The sequence below is a fragment of the Camelina sativa genome, chromosome 8 (genome assembly GCF_000633955.1).
Source record: "Camelina sativa cultivar DH55 chromosome 8, Cs, whole genome shotgun sequence".
Lineage (NCBI taxonomy): Eukaryota > Viridiplantae > Streptophyta > Magnoliopsida > Brassicales > Brassicaceae > Camelina > Camelina sativa.
In genome coordinates this window covers 4043055-4056764 of record NC_025692.1, presented here as the reverse complement: position 1 = coordinate 4056764, position 13710 = coordinate 4043055, and the positions used below count along the sequence as shown (strand labels likewise).

At 32.9% G+C, this 13710-nt stretch overlaps 1 protein-coding gene and 1 pseudogene across 1 annotated transcript; both read left to right on the top strand.

Moving 5' to 3' along the window:
* LOC104709189 lies at nt 4370-6697 on the top strand. Its single transcript, XM_019228655.1, has 4 exons — nt 4370-4683; nt 5016-5194; nt 5422-6033; nt 6117-6697. The coding sequence occupies exons 1-4, from the start codon at nt 4370-4372 to the stop codon at nt 6695-6697; spliced, it is 1686 nt and encodes a 561-aa protein (XP_019084200.1).
* Nucleotides 9248-12997, top strand: LOC104706068 (annotated as a pseudogene).

Genomic DNA, 13710 nt, shown 5'->3' with positions numbered 1-13710 from the left:
AAAAAAAAATAAATTCTTCTAGCTTTTGTTGTTGTTGTTGTTGCTGTTCTCTAGACTATGTGCTGCAAGCCAACACTTGTGAATGGGGTAGATGGAAAATAGCTTTATCCGCGATAAAATTACAATGTCATGTCATATCCACTAATCCTAAAATTTACTAAGATGTAGATATATTGCATGATTAAGACAAATCTAGCTAGATTTTGTTAATTTCGTTATCCAAAAGTTACATTTTGGCTTTTCATTGTCATTTAATATGGAGTGTCATTTATATGTAAAGTATCTATAATTAGAGTTGTAAAACAAGGGATAATTAATATCATATAAAGACAAAAAGGAATGATTTTGATCGCAATCACATTTAAAGGCGCAAATATTTATTTTGCTATACCAAAAAACTAGGTGACATTGATGTATATACATGAAGCTGTGCCTCAAAACTTGTTTACATAGCTATGCGCGGCCATGTCTTCAATGAACCCACCTACTAGGCTACTACTCGGTTCAGCCAATTTTATTTACGACACTAGCGAAAATATAACATGTTCATAATAAATAAAGTCAATAAACCTACCTTATAAATACGATCTTGATGCTGGACACGATCCACACAAATCCTCGACGCTCCACCATCCACCTCCAATTGACCGTCCATGTTAGATTTGATCTTCAATACTCATCATGATCGTCTTTTTAATTGAGGTATTGTCTCTTCTTTTGTTTTTTACTTTTACATTTCTTACTATTGTCTTTTCCGCTTGCTTCTCCTTCTCTTTTGTTCTTCCATATATCGGGTTTCATTTTCGGAAAAGATTACAAACTTACAATCGTGTATCACTTCATCTGTATCATGAGGTTAATTGCTTTTGTCAGTAAACTGATTTTCGAATATGTTTGTGCGTCATGTTTTTATATATTTTTGACATAGGATATCAATTTCATAGATTATACAGATTTTGTAAAACCTAAATACCTTTTTTATTATATAAATGAAAAACCAAAGCTCTCTCTCTGTTGACGAGGAACGTGTTCTCTCTTTTTATCGGCAACATTATCCTTTATTTAATTTTGACTAAAATCACTCATGTCATGTCTACAAAAGTAACATTTCAAATTGAATCATTCAATATGATAGCTGTGAACCATCGATTTGATCATCAATGGTTCATCTGATTAAGTTAATCACTAGCTATACGTGGCTCATGTCTCATGAGAGGAGATAAGAGCTTCTTTTGTTTTTGTTAAAAAGAGGCAGATAAGAGGTTATACTTCCTAAGCGGCTAAGCCTAACAAATCAATATAAAGAAAAAGATAACACATAAAATGGCAATAAACCAAGTATATACACCATGCAGTTGAGAGTCTCTCTAATTAATTGTAGATGCATCACGTGAGAAAATAAATAAATAGTATTCAGTTATAAAAAATAAAAAATAAAATCATAATAAGTGTCATAGTAAATAAACAAAATATGCTGTAGTATTTAAAACAAAGTGCTCATACATCACGAGAATATAGAAAAATATATACATACTTCGAAAGAATAATGGTGGTTTTAAAAAAGAGGGTTGATGCAGGTATTTGTAGATATATAAATTAAAAACGAAATAGATGGAAGTATCCAATTACACTTTATAAATGAATTGTCCCAATTTACTTCATGTCATTTTTGAGCTTAGTATCATCTCGTCTACTCGAATGTATATTTAAACATCGCGTAGTCATGTTTCTTCTCAGGGCCTAATTTATTAAACTTTGATATTGATATAGTAGTAAACACTAACCTGGTCAGGAGATTCGGGACCTAGGTTGTTCCACGTAGTTTAAACATGTTTATTGTCACCACCAATAGGGATCGGTCGGGTCGGGCATAAACCACTTATAATGAGCAGAACAGAGTTATAAATTTAAATGTAAGAAAAATAATATAGGTCAGTAGTTAGCTCATTATATCATTATAGACAGTAGAATGAATCTGCGCATACGACGATTCCATCTATAGACATAAATATTTTAATATTATTCAATTGCATAATATGTAAAAAAAAATTAGCTAAAACAAAAATCTACATAATAAAAAAATGCATAAGAAAATTATTTTTAAAATATGTTGATTGAATACATTAATTTATGGAATGGTGGAAATACAAATATAATTTTTAATAGAAATAATATTATAGTTGTTACCAATATAGAATTATATTTAATGAAGAAAAAAATGTCATTAACAAATTTTAGTATTTTTTAAGTTATATTGTATATTTGAATTAAAAGTTTTAAATATTATTTGAAGATAAGACTATTTTCATTATAAAAAATTAACTTCTTATTTTTGTATGGATAAAAATAATAAAAAATTATTATGCAAATAAGCAACTATATATAATCAGTACTTAACAAAAATAATCTTTGAAAAAACTAAACAAGAAGATAAAATTAAAATAAGATGCGCCAAAAACCTCCGCTATGAAAAGAAAAAACTGTTTTTAGCGAATCATCCTGTAATAAATAAAATATAAGTAAAATAATTAATTACCAGAAAAAAAAAACGTTTAAGAAAATTTTGGTTTCAAAGAACATCTCTCGGTTACTCAAAAGTTCAAGCTCGATGCATGAATACCTTGATATGATGCTCATTTACTCCAGATTAAGTCCGACCTTTTTTTGGATGTGACGATGCATGGGTTTGATGAATCTTTTGAGCACGTGGACTCGTGGACAACAACATCTCCACACTTCACCGTCGATTGGTTTTCTCTTCTTCCTTCTTTGTTTATTTTTACTAGTTATACACCCATACTTCGTACGGGAAAAAAATAGAAACAATTACATTTGGTGGAAAGCGTATTTACTAAAAGAAAAACAAACATGAAATATATTTACACAAAGTAACTAAGTACAGACAAAACTATTAAAAGGAAAAAACTATTTTATTGTATGCATTTTATTGTATGCAACAATTGTCTTCGTCCTTCCTCCTCTGTATACATCATATCACCATATATATATACTGCTTGAACGTTTGAATTACGTTTTGGTCATCATATCACCATATATATATACCGTTGTTCTCCAGGTTTGGCTACTTGTCTTCAGTGAGGAGGATCTTCTTCTAATCCTCTTTACCCTTAATCCACACTATTGATTTGTCTTAATTGATGTAGCCGGTAATCACCCATGACCCACCTCGAAGATAGAAACATATAATTAGAACTTAGACGGAGGACACATATGGGTGTTAGAGCAAACCCATTGCACAACTCCTTGGATGTCTTTGATTTTTTTAGTAATATAAGAAAAAAAAAGAAAAATTTTAATCCTCATTTTTGAGAGATACAGCTCTCTGCAGCCATCCGTTTAGATAGACAGAAACCTGACATGTGTCCGGTTTTTATTGGTTTAGTTTTGTTTTATTATTATTTTTTTTTTAATCTTTTCTTCTTTCCCTCGACCAAATCGACACGAGAAAAACACAAAATCAAAACAATACCTTCTCTCTTCGTCTTTTTCGGCGAATCTCTCCGCATCTTCAGCGATTTTCCGGGCGACGTTTACTCTCCGTTTCTCTGACACCGCCGTTTTACTCCGTCGTGCCAGCTTAAGCAATTTCAGGTACCGATTTAGGTATTAACGCTTTGATTCTGCTTTTGAGCTTTTGAAAAATTTCCTGAGAATATGCTTTAGATTTCCCTTGTTTTGGAGAATGATTCGGTTAAGGGTTAACATTTGTGGTTGTATCATGTGTTAGCTGTATTCATTATAGATCGCGACATGCAAGATTTATTTCCGTGGTTCATGATTTTTTTCACAACTTCTTAATCATTTTATCTGTCTGTGTTTGGGGTTTTTGGTTCTTGTGTTCGTACAATAACGATTGCGACGGAGAAGACTTGCCTCTTCTAATTCTTCCTCCTCCTTCTGGTCAATTCGAAGATGGAGAGAGAGTCTTAGCCAACCACAGTGATTGCTTCTACGAAGCCAAGGTAGTGAAAATTTTTGAGGAACTTGTTTTATTGATTGCCTATACTTATTTCTGAGGAACTTATTTTATTGATTGCCTATATTTGATTTGGATTCATGTTTTTGTTTATCAGAAAGCATAGTCTTCTATGTTCGAGAGAAGGAGAGCAGATCCAAATAATGTGGCTGCAATCATTCTAGGAGGAGGCAAAAGGGTGGTTCCTTTTGGGAGCGTATTGCGTACTACTATGGAACGAGTGAAGCAGTAGCGGGTAAACCAAAGAGAGGGGCCATTCAATGTAAGCAGAGGTGGAAAAAAATAAATGAGACTGTCAACAAGTTTGTAGGAGCTTACAACCAAGCTTCGAGTCGGAGAACCAGTGGCTAGCCAGAAGATGATGTTCTCCAAATGGCAAACGAGTTGTACGTCAATGATCAGAAAATGAAGTTCTCCCTAGAGCATGCTTGGAGGCTTCTTCGTCATGAGCAGAAGTGGTGTTCTTCGAATGCTTTGAGAGGACCTGAAAACACCAAACGAACAAAGCTTGATGTGAGTGGCACATATTCCTCCAGCTCAAATACAACTTCTCGTCTTGAGGAAGAAGCTAATGAACGCCCTCCAGGTGTTAAGGCATCCAAAAGGAAAGCAAAGAACAATGGTGGTGGTACAAAAACTGAGGGTAATTCTCTACAAAAGTTAGAGAAGGCGTGGGAGATCAGAGAGTGAGAAATAGCTGCGAGAGAACGAATTTCCAAGCAACGACTTCTAGCGAGTCTAGTCAACAAAACTGATCTGTCCGAGGCTGAATTCAATCTGAGAAAGAAGCTAATTGATGAGAAAGAAGCTAACTGATGAGATGTTAGGATAGTTGGTTATTAGTTTGTGTTTTGTGTTTTGTGTTTTTTGTATGAATCGTTGTAATCAACGTTTAAAGTATGTTTAGTGAATGTTTATGTATCGTTGATGAATCGACTAAATCAATGTTTGTGTTTCGCAGGACTCTCTTTTTTTCATTGTTGTTTGTTTTAAATCTTTTCTCATGTGTTGTTAGCAGGTTTCCTTGTGATCTCAAGTCGGCACAAGAGAACATCAAGTCTCTTGTCTTCGATTCTGCTCTTCCCGTGACTAAACTCGTGAGCTCAAGTCGGCACAAGAGTACAACAAGAGAACAACAAGAGAACAACAACCTTCCCGTGACTAAACCCGTGTCTCAACCTTCCCGTCAGAACGCCCGTGAACTTTTTTGTGTTTTTCTTTCTCCACTTGATGTTCAGTAAACTTGTATATATAGCAAACGAGAAACGGATACTTTCCAACTCTCTCTTAAACGATAATCGACTACTTCCCAACTCTCTTGTAAACTCATATTCAGTCTGCTTTATTCTTAAGTTTTAAATATTTTCTCCATCCCAACTCTCTCTTAAAAAATCTCTCATTTCTTATTATCATGTCTTCCCCAGATTTAGATGATGAGTATGATGAATTTTTTGATGAACATTTTGGCAATCTATTCCAAGATTGCCTAGATGATTATGGCAATGATCAACAACCAACTTCTTCAAGGCGCCCAAGAGCTTATATTGATAGACAACACGAAGAAGGGCATATTCAATTATGGAATGATTATTTCAGCGAAAATGCTACGTTCTCTACTGGTAGTTTTCGTCGTCGTTTTCGAATGAATAAATCATTGTTCATTCGTATTGTTGAGGCACTATCCAATGAAGTACCATATTTCCAACAAAGAAGAGATGCTACAGGAAGGTTGGGTCTGTATGGATTACAAAAGTGTACAGCAGCCATTCGTATTTTGGCATATGGTTGTGCAGCTGATGCAGTTGACGAATACCTCCACCTCGCAGATAGCACCGCAATGCAATGCTTGGAAAATTTTGTGGAGGGAATTATATATTTGTTTCAAGATACGTACCTAAGAAGACCTACATCAGAGGATCTCCAACAATTACTCAATTTAGGAGAGGACCGCGGATTTCCCGGGATGATCGGAAGCATTGATTGTATGCATTGGGAATGGAAGAATTGTCCAACAGCTTGGAAAGGACAGTATTCTCGTGGATCTGGAAAACCTACAATCGTTTTAGAGGTTGTGGCATCGCAAGATCTCTGGATTTGGCATGCATTTTTGGTCCTCCAGGTACTTTAAATGATATCAATGTTCTTGACCGTTCACCAGTTTTTGATGACATCTTAGAAGGTCGAGCTCCGAGAGTAGATTACTTTGTCAATGGACGACATTACAATATGGCTTACTACCTCACTGATGGTATATATCCGAGATGGGCATCATTCATCCAATCAATTTCACTTCCACAAGACCCCAAAGCATCATTATTTGCAAGGTGTCAAGAAGCTACCCGAAAAGATGTCGAACGTGCTTTTGGAGTCTTGCAAGCTCGTTTTGCGATTGTTAAAAATCCTGCACTTTTTTTGGATAAGGCAAAAATAGGAAAGATAATGCGAGCATGTATCATATTGCACAATATGATAGTAGAAGATGAGCGAGATGGATACAACCTGTCCAATACAGCAGAATTCCATCAACGAGAAGGAAGTCGGACTTCACATGTCGATTTAACATATTCTACAGATAGGATTAACAATCTCGACGATGTGATGGGCGCTTGGAATCAAGTTCGTGATACAACGAAACATCGACGGCTTAAAGCTGATTTGGTTGAACATATCTGGCAAAAATTTGGCACAACTCAATATTAGACCGATGCTAATTATGTTATTCATAATGCTTTCATATGTTTCTATCATTCTATGTTTTTTTTAATTATTGTATTCAGTTTTAAGTTTGTGGTTTTTTTAGGATTGTAATATATGTTTTAAAGTTTTTTTAATGTAATATATATATATTTTAATAAATGTATTCTACTACTAGTTTTATTTTTTTTAATATTGCATAAATTATATAACTAACATTTATGACATTATAAAATATACTTTTAAACATTTTTTTAATAAAAGATTAGACACCCAAGAGTGACTAATGGGAGGACAAAAGTTGAAGGATGTGAAAAAATTTGTATTATCTTTAGTATTATTAAAAGATATAGACACTCAAATGAATATGTGCATTGGGTTTGGTGTTATAGAAATTGGGAGACAGCATACAAAAGTCAGCTATTTTTTTAAAACGTTATATTGAATACAAAACAGTATAATGCAAATCAGCTAATCTTTCAATCAGTCAAATCATCTACATAGACATTTGAATAACACACAAAAGATTGAGATTGGAGGTATTACTCGTTACCTTCATCAATGGCGTTAATTTGCATGCCGAGACTTTTATATCATGTAAAATCAGAGAAAATTTAATACTCCCTCTGTTTCACAAAGATTGATGTTTTAGGATATTTTTTTGTCCCACAAAGATTGATGCTTTGTAAACTTCAAAAGTAATCATTGAAAATATTTAAATTTTTTGAATTGTTATTGGTTTATATTTTCTCTCTCTACCAAAAAGTAATTATAAATTAATTTATAAATAAAAACTAAAATTTTTCTTAATATGTGTGAAAGTGTCAAAACATCTATCTTTGTGAGACAGATGAAGTATGACATAAAGAAAAAAAAAATACGAAATTGAACAAATAATCATAAAAACCTGGATCAGGTTCTTTGCTAAATTCTATGAATATGACACACGCAAAAAAAACGATGAAGAGGAGAAACGACCGGCAAAATGGGATGAGAAACTGAGAAAGGAATGAACATGAGAATTCTTAGAGAAAAAAAGATGGCAAGGGAGAGAAATAAATAAAAATAAGTTGTGTGGATTGGGACTTAAATATGTGATCAAACGGTTTCAAAACGTGACCTATATTTTAATTTGATTTTCGAACGTGGTAGCGGTAGTGTGAGCAAATTTAGCGATCTAAAATTTTGCAGTTTTAGAAAATGTAGATTTTTAAAAAACTTATTTTCTGTTTAGATCTCACTGAAATATCCTTGTTTAGCCGGTGAAATAACGTTTTCTTAAAAAACAAAAATCAATTTGACAGTTATTTCTTTTAGCTTTTTTTTTCTTTTTCTTTTTCCGTTTTTTCTTACCACTATTGTTAACTGTTTTTAATCGAGTTTTTTAAAAAAAATATGAAAACAAAATCTACGTGACATATTTTTATTGGTCTAGTGACTTGTGCTTTATAGGATAAAAGATTACTATAGATCTGTATGTATAGACCTATCGTAGTTGAAACAAACAAACCTATCGATATTTTCCATTCGAGATTAGGTTTTCTGCAAGCTAAGATATCGTTTTTTTGTGTGTGTGTTTCTTTTGTATATTACGTCACTTTTGCATGATTTATATTTCGTATTACATAATGTATAATTTATCCAAAAATGATCAATCATAACATATTAACATGATATCAATTTTATGTTTATAAGTAACGTTTAATAACTAGTTAATATATTTTTAAAAATTGTGTCCCCTCCTCCACGCGAGTGTTATTGGAGATGCGATTTGTAAATCTATATAGAATTATAAATAATGGAAATCAAAACATATGGATTTTGAAATAATATGTTTTATCCTTGGATTTGAATCCTTCTATTTTACACTTACAAATCCATGTAAATCCATTTAAAACATAATGTGGATTTTGAAATCCAAAAACAAATCATTAAATGAATAACATGGGATTTTTAAAAGTATTTGTAAATCATATAACCAATAACACAGAATTTTGATAAGTATTTTAAAATTAATGATTGAATAACACATGATTTTTGTTTGGATTTCCAAATCCATTAAAATCATATAACCAATAACTCCACCTAAATTCTCACTTAAACTAGACTTCACACAATAAAAAGGATCAAATTAAGTGATCACTCCAAAGAAAACATAATATAATACATCTAATGTTTTAGTATAATTTTTTTTTTAAAAACACATCTTAACTACTACAACAGATTGGTGATCTATCCAAATCCAAAAGGATTAGAGCCATTTACAAACACTAGTTAATTTAAAAAACACTTGCCCATTGTTAATTTCCTTAAACAAACAAACATTTCCTTTCTAAAACGTTTCCACATAAGAGTATAATATACACTTTTATGTTACGTTGTTTGTAAATACACTCAACTCCCATTTGCTCTCTCAGTATATGTACAAAACTCCTTTTAGGTTAGGGACCCCTTTAGTTTAATTTAAAACTCTTCGTTTAACAAAAACAAATTTTATATATATATATATATTCTCCTTCTCTCTTTCTTTGTCTCTCAGTATATATAAACCACACTTCCAAGAGAGAGAGAAAAAAAAATAGTATTACACTAGCTTATTCTTTCTTTCTTTTTTTTTCTTTTATTCGTTTGAGTTTTCTGGGGAACATCTTTTTGTTCTCGGTTTCTCCGACTCTTTCCACTTGAACTTATAAGGTTAAGAGGTAAGTACTCCATACTTCAACAAAACTTCTTTAACTACATATATATACATGCATATATAGATATTCTGTTTATAGGATGAATTATATGTTGATGATTCATTCCAAGAAAAGTTTTATATATCTTTTTGGAATTTAGGATGCACTTAGCTTTTTTCATAAATTTGGATGAAACTTAGCTAGAGTGACACTTGACTTAAAAATTGTAACATTTTTTTTTGCTTAGAGAAAATCAAAGGGATAGAGAAAAAATGAGTAGGGGTGGTGGAGAAATGGAAGAGAGACTACTAAACGAGTCAAAGACAGAACAGAGGAGGGAGATCCTCTACCTGAGAAAGAAGATCTGGACTGAAGTAAGGAAGATGTGGAGAATAGCTTTACCATCAACTTTGTTCAGAGTGACGTCGTTTGGGTGCATTGTGGTGGCTCAAGCCTTCATTGGTCACTCCAGTGATACGGGTATCGCTGCTTATGCTCTCCTTCAAACCACTTTCATGCGCTTCGTCTACGGTATTATGGTAATTAATCTCCCTATACGATCCATCATATTATATATAAATATTAAACTCCTTCGGCCTACGATTGTCAACTTTTTTTTATTATAACTTTACAAAAAGGCAAATAATATTTTATTATTTTGTGTTTGTCACTCTTTTGTGATTAATTAAGCAATCAAGGGAATTATTAGATTTAAATCACAGATTTATACAATTGACTCACATGGGGATATTTATTGACAATTATGCATAAATCCATACGACGAAAAGCAATGAATGATATATATGTTAGCACTAAGATTATTTAATTGATGATCACACGTACATGAACACGTATAACCTAATGGTTTGGCTATTTTCGTAGTTGTGTCTCACTTTAATTGTGACAAATAAAAGGTTATGTAATAATATTTAGGATCTTATGGTGATATTACAGGCAGGTATGTCAAGTGCTACGGAGACGTTATGTGGACAAGCATACGGAGCACAACAATACCACATGATGGGGATATACTTACAACGTTCTTGGATAGTAGACACCTTTGTAGCAACTCTCTTCGTCCCTTTCATTGTCTTCGCGGGTCCCATTCTCCGGTCACTAGGCCAAAACGTTGAGATCACTGAGACGGTAGCCGAGATCTACGCTTGGGCCATCCCTTATCTCTACAGCATCGTGTTCACAATGACAATGCAAATGTACCTCCAAGCGCAGATGAAAAATGCCATTATAGGCGTTCCCTCCGTCATAGCCCCTGGTATTGGACATCGCAGTGACGTGGTGGTGTGTTAGCGTGATGGGGATGGGGATCCATGGTGCGCTTCTAGGGCTTAATGTTAGCTCGTGGTCAATGGTAATAGCCGAGTTTGTGTATGTCTTTGGAGGGTGGTGCCCGCATACTTGGAGTGGCTTTAGCACTGCTGCTTTTGTTGATCTTATTCCCATGCTCAAGTTATCTGTTACCTCCGGCTTAATGCTCTGGTATTTTACTTCTTTATCTTCGCGGGATTATCCACGAAGATTACTGGACCGGGCTGTAGGCTTTTTAGAAATTTCTAAGGGCATGTCCACCGGCAATTTCTATTAGAGGTACTCTTAATAAAAAAATAAAAAAATAATAATAAAGAAAAACTAACAGTTGAAGAACGTTTTTTTACTGAGCAACTTGAGAATTGTTTCTCTTACCACGTGTCAACCTATTATTAGCTAATCTTTTTCTTCAGATTTTTTATTTAAATAAATAATAATATTAAAACAAAACTAATTAAAACACATTATTAAGAGAAACTAGATGGCGTTTCTGAAGAAAATAATAATAATAAAGAGAAACTAACAGTTAAGGAACGTTTCTTTACTGAGCAACTTGAGAATTGTTTCTCTTACCACGTGTCAACCTATTATTAGCTAATCTTTTTCTTCAGATTTTTTATTTAAATAAATAATAATATTAAAACAAAACTAATTAAAACACATTATTAAGAGAAACTAGATGGCGTTTCTGAAGAAAATAATAATAATAAAGAGAAACTAACAGTTAAGGAACGTTTCTTTACTGAGCAACTTGAGAATTGTTTCTCTTACCACATGTCTTTGGAGGGTGGTGCCCGCATACTTGGACTGGCTTTAGCACTGCTACTTTTGTTGATCTTATTCCCACGCTCAAGTTATCTGTTACCTCCGGCTTCATGCTCTGGTATTTTACTTCTTTATCTTCGCGGGATTATCCACGAAGATTAAGGCTGGACCGGGCTGTAGGTTTTTAGAAATTTCTAAGGGCATGTCCACTGGCAATTTCTATTAGGGTACTCTTAATATAAAATTAAAAAATAATAAGAAACAAGAGTTGAGGAACGTTTCTACACTGAGCAATCTGAGAATCGTTTCTCTTACCACGTGTCAACCTATTATTAGCTAACCTTTTTCTTCAGTTTTTTTTTTAAAATAAATAATAATATTAAAACAAAACTAATTAAAATACACTATTAAGAGAAACTAGGTGGCGTTTCTCCAATGCTGATGGTCTAATGACTCTTCTTGAATCTACTTCTCTTTAAACAGCTTAGAGTACTGGTATACGAGTATCCTCGTCTTGATGTCTGGATATGCAAAGGATGCGAATATCGCAATTTCTGCTTTCGCCATATGGTACTACTAATTAAATACACCATGCAAAAAACTATAATTAATATTTGAATAAGCGTTTTGTAAATTTTTGATTTGTTTAGCTTTCACCATGATGAAATTTAAATACTCAATTGAAATTTACAGCCAATATATATACACCTGGGAGGCAGGAGCTGAACCGCCTCGGCTTCTTTGGTGCAGCATGGTATGCAACTATCTTGTATATATGTAACACTTCGTTTACAAATATTTTTTTGTTTAATACTCCGTGAATTTCGTTATATATATGAAGAAAATATGCAGCGTACGAGTGGCAAACGAATTGGGAAAAGGTGATGCGGACGCGGTGGAGTTCTCGATAAAAGTGGTGCTTGTGGTATCAGCGGTGATCGCGCGGTGTGATATGTTCCGCTCTTTGCCTAGCGTTTGGTGGTCAAATTTCGTACTTGTTCTCCGATAGCCATGCAGTTTCGGACGCGGTCGCTGATCTCTCCATGGTCCTAATTAGCATATCTATAATCCTCAACATCATCCAGCCCATTCTCTCTGGTGAGACGATTCAAACTCTTCTATAAAAATTATGACATAAACTTTTAGATTTCACTATTGTGTGAATCACATAAGGTGTTTTAACATTTGAACATAAACAGGGGTAGCAATCAGAGCCGGGATGCAAAGTTTGGTAGCAATTGTAAACTTATCAACTTACTATGCAATTGGTGTTCCTTTAGGTGTCCTCTTCATTTGGGTTTTCCATTTTGGTGTTAAGGTATATATATATAATAGGAACTCGCTAATTAATTAATATCCATTATTATATTTTAGAACTAATTATTAATGATAACTTAGTTTAATTATATATTGTATTTTTTAAATTACAGGGACTCTTGTCTGGAATGAGTTGCTCTCCAAACATTGACATTGAATTACAGGGACTCTTGTCTGGATAGGGGTACTCTTAATAGTCGCAGTTCAACTTCATGTAGTCGAGTTATCTTGCATTTAGAGATTTGATTATCAATCATACATTACTGATCGAAATGATAAGCTACAAAAAAATAAAAAAAATAAATACAGAAAGTTATTCAAATATAGTTAAAGAAGAACTAATAATCACGAAGACACTAATTTCGATTAGAGAAAAAACAGAACTAAACGCCAAATTAATCAGAAAAATAGAACTATTGCTCATACATAATAAATTAAGTCCAAAACTCGATCAAGAGAACGCTACTTTACGAATCGTCATCGTTTGTTTAATACAAAATGTCTACCGATCTGTCGATGGTATTATTTCTACATATATTTTAGATTTGAACGTTTTCAACCCAAACTATAATCTATCGTATTGTAAATTTAAAAAAAAAATATTTTTCACTTGTTCATACTTCTTTATATATATCCATTTATTATTTGTGAGGAATTGTTTATTTTTGGCACGAAAAAGAAAGACAACAAATATCCATTTATTATTTGTGAGGAATTGTTTTATTTTTCCTTCTTCAAAAGATGTTAGGTATATTTTTTTTTCTACAGTTCTATTTTATTAGTTTCAGTAATTCACGACAAAATAATGTTTGTTATAAAACCAACAATTTTGTTTGTTTTTCGACTGAACGAATATTGATTACTCATTAAACAAATAAATTTGTGCTATATCATTAATTAAAAAAAAAAGATTAAAAAAGGATACAAATCTAT

Bases quoted from the DNA above. Each gene is read 5' to 3' on its own strand.
- LOC104709189 (XM_019228655.1), top strand. From the start codon at position 4,370: ATGGCAAACGAGTTGTACGTCAATGATCAGAAAATGAAGTTCTCCCTA. The intron at 4,684-5,015 runs GTGAGAAATAGC...TGTTGTTAGCAG, and splicing joins AAGGCGTGGGAGATCAGAGA to GTTTCCTTGTGATCTCAAGT. The intron at 6,034-6,116 runs GTGGATCTGGAA...TTGGTCCTCCAG, and splicing joins TTGGAAAGGACAGTATTCTC to GTACTTTAAATGATATCAAT.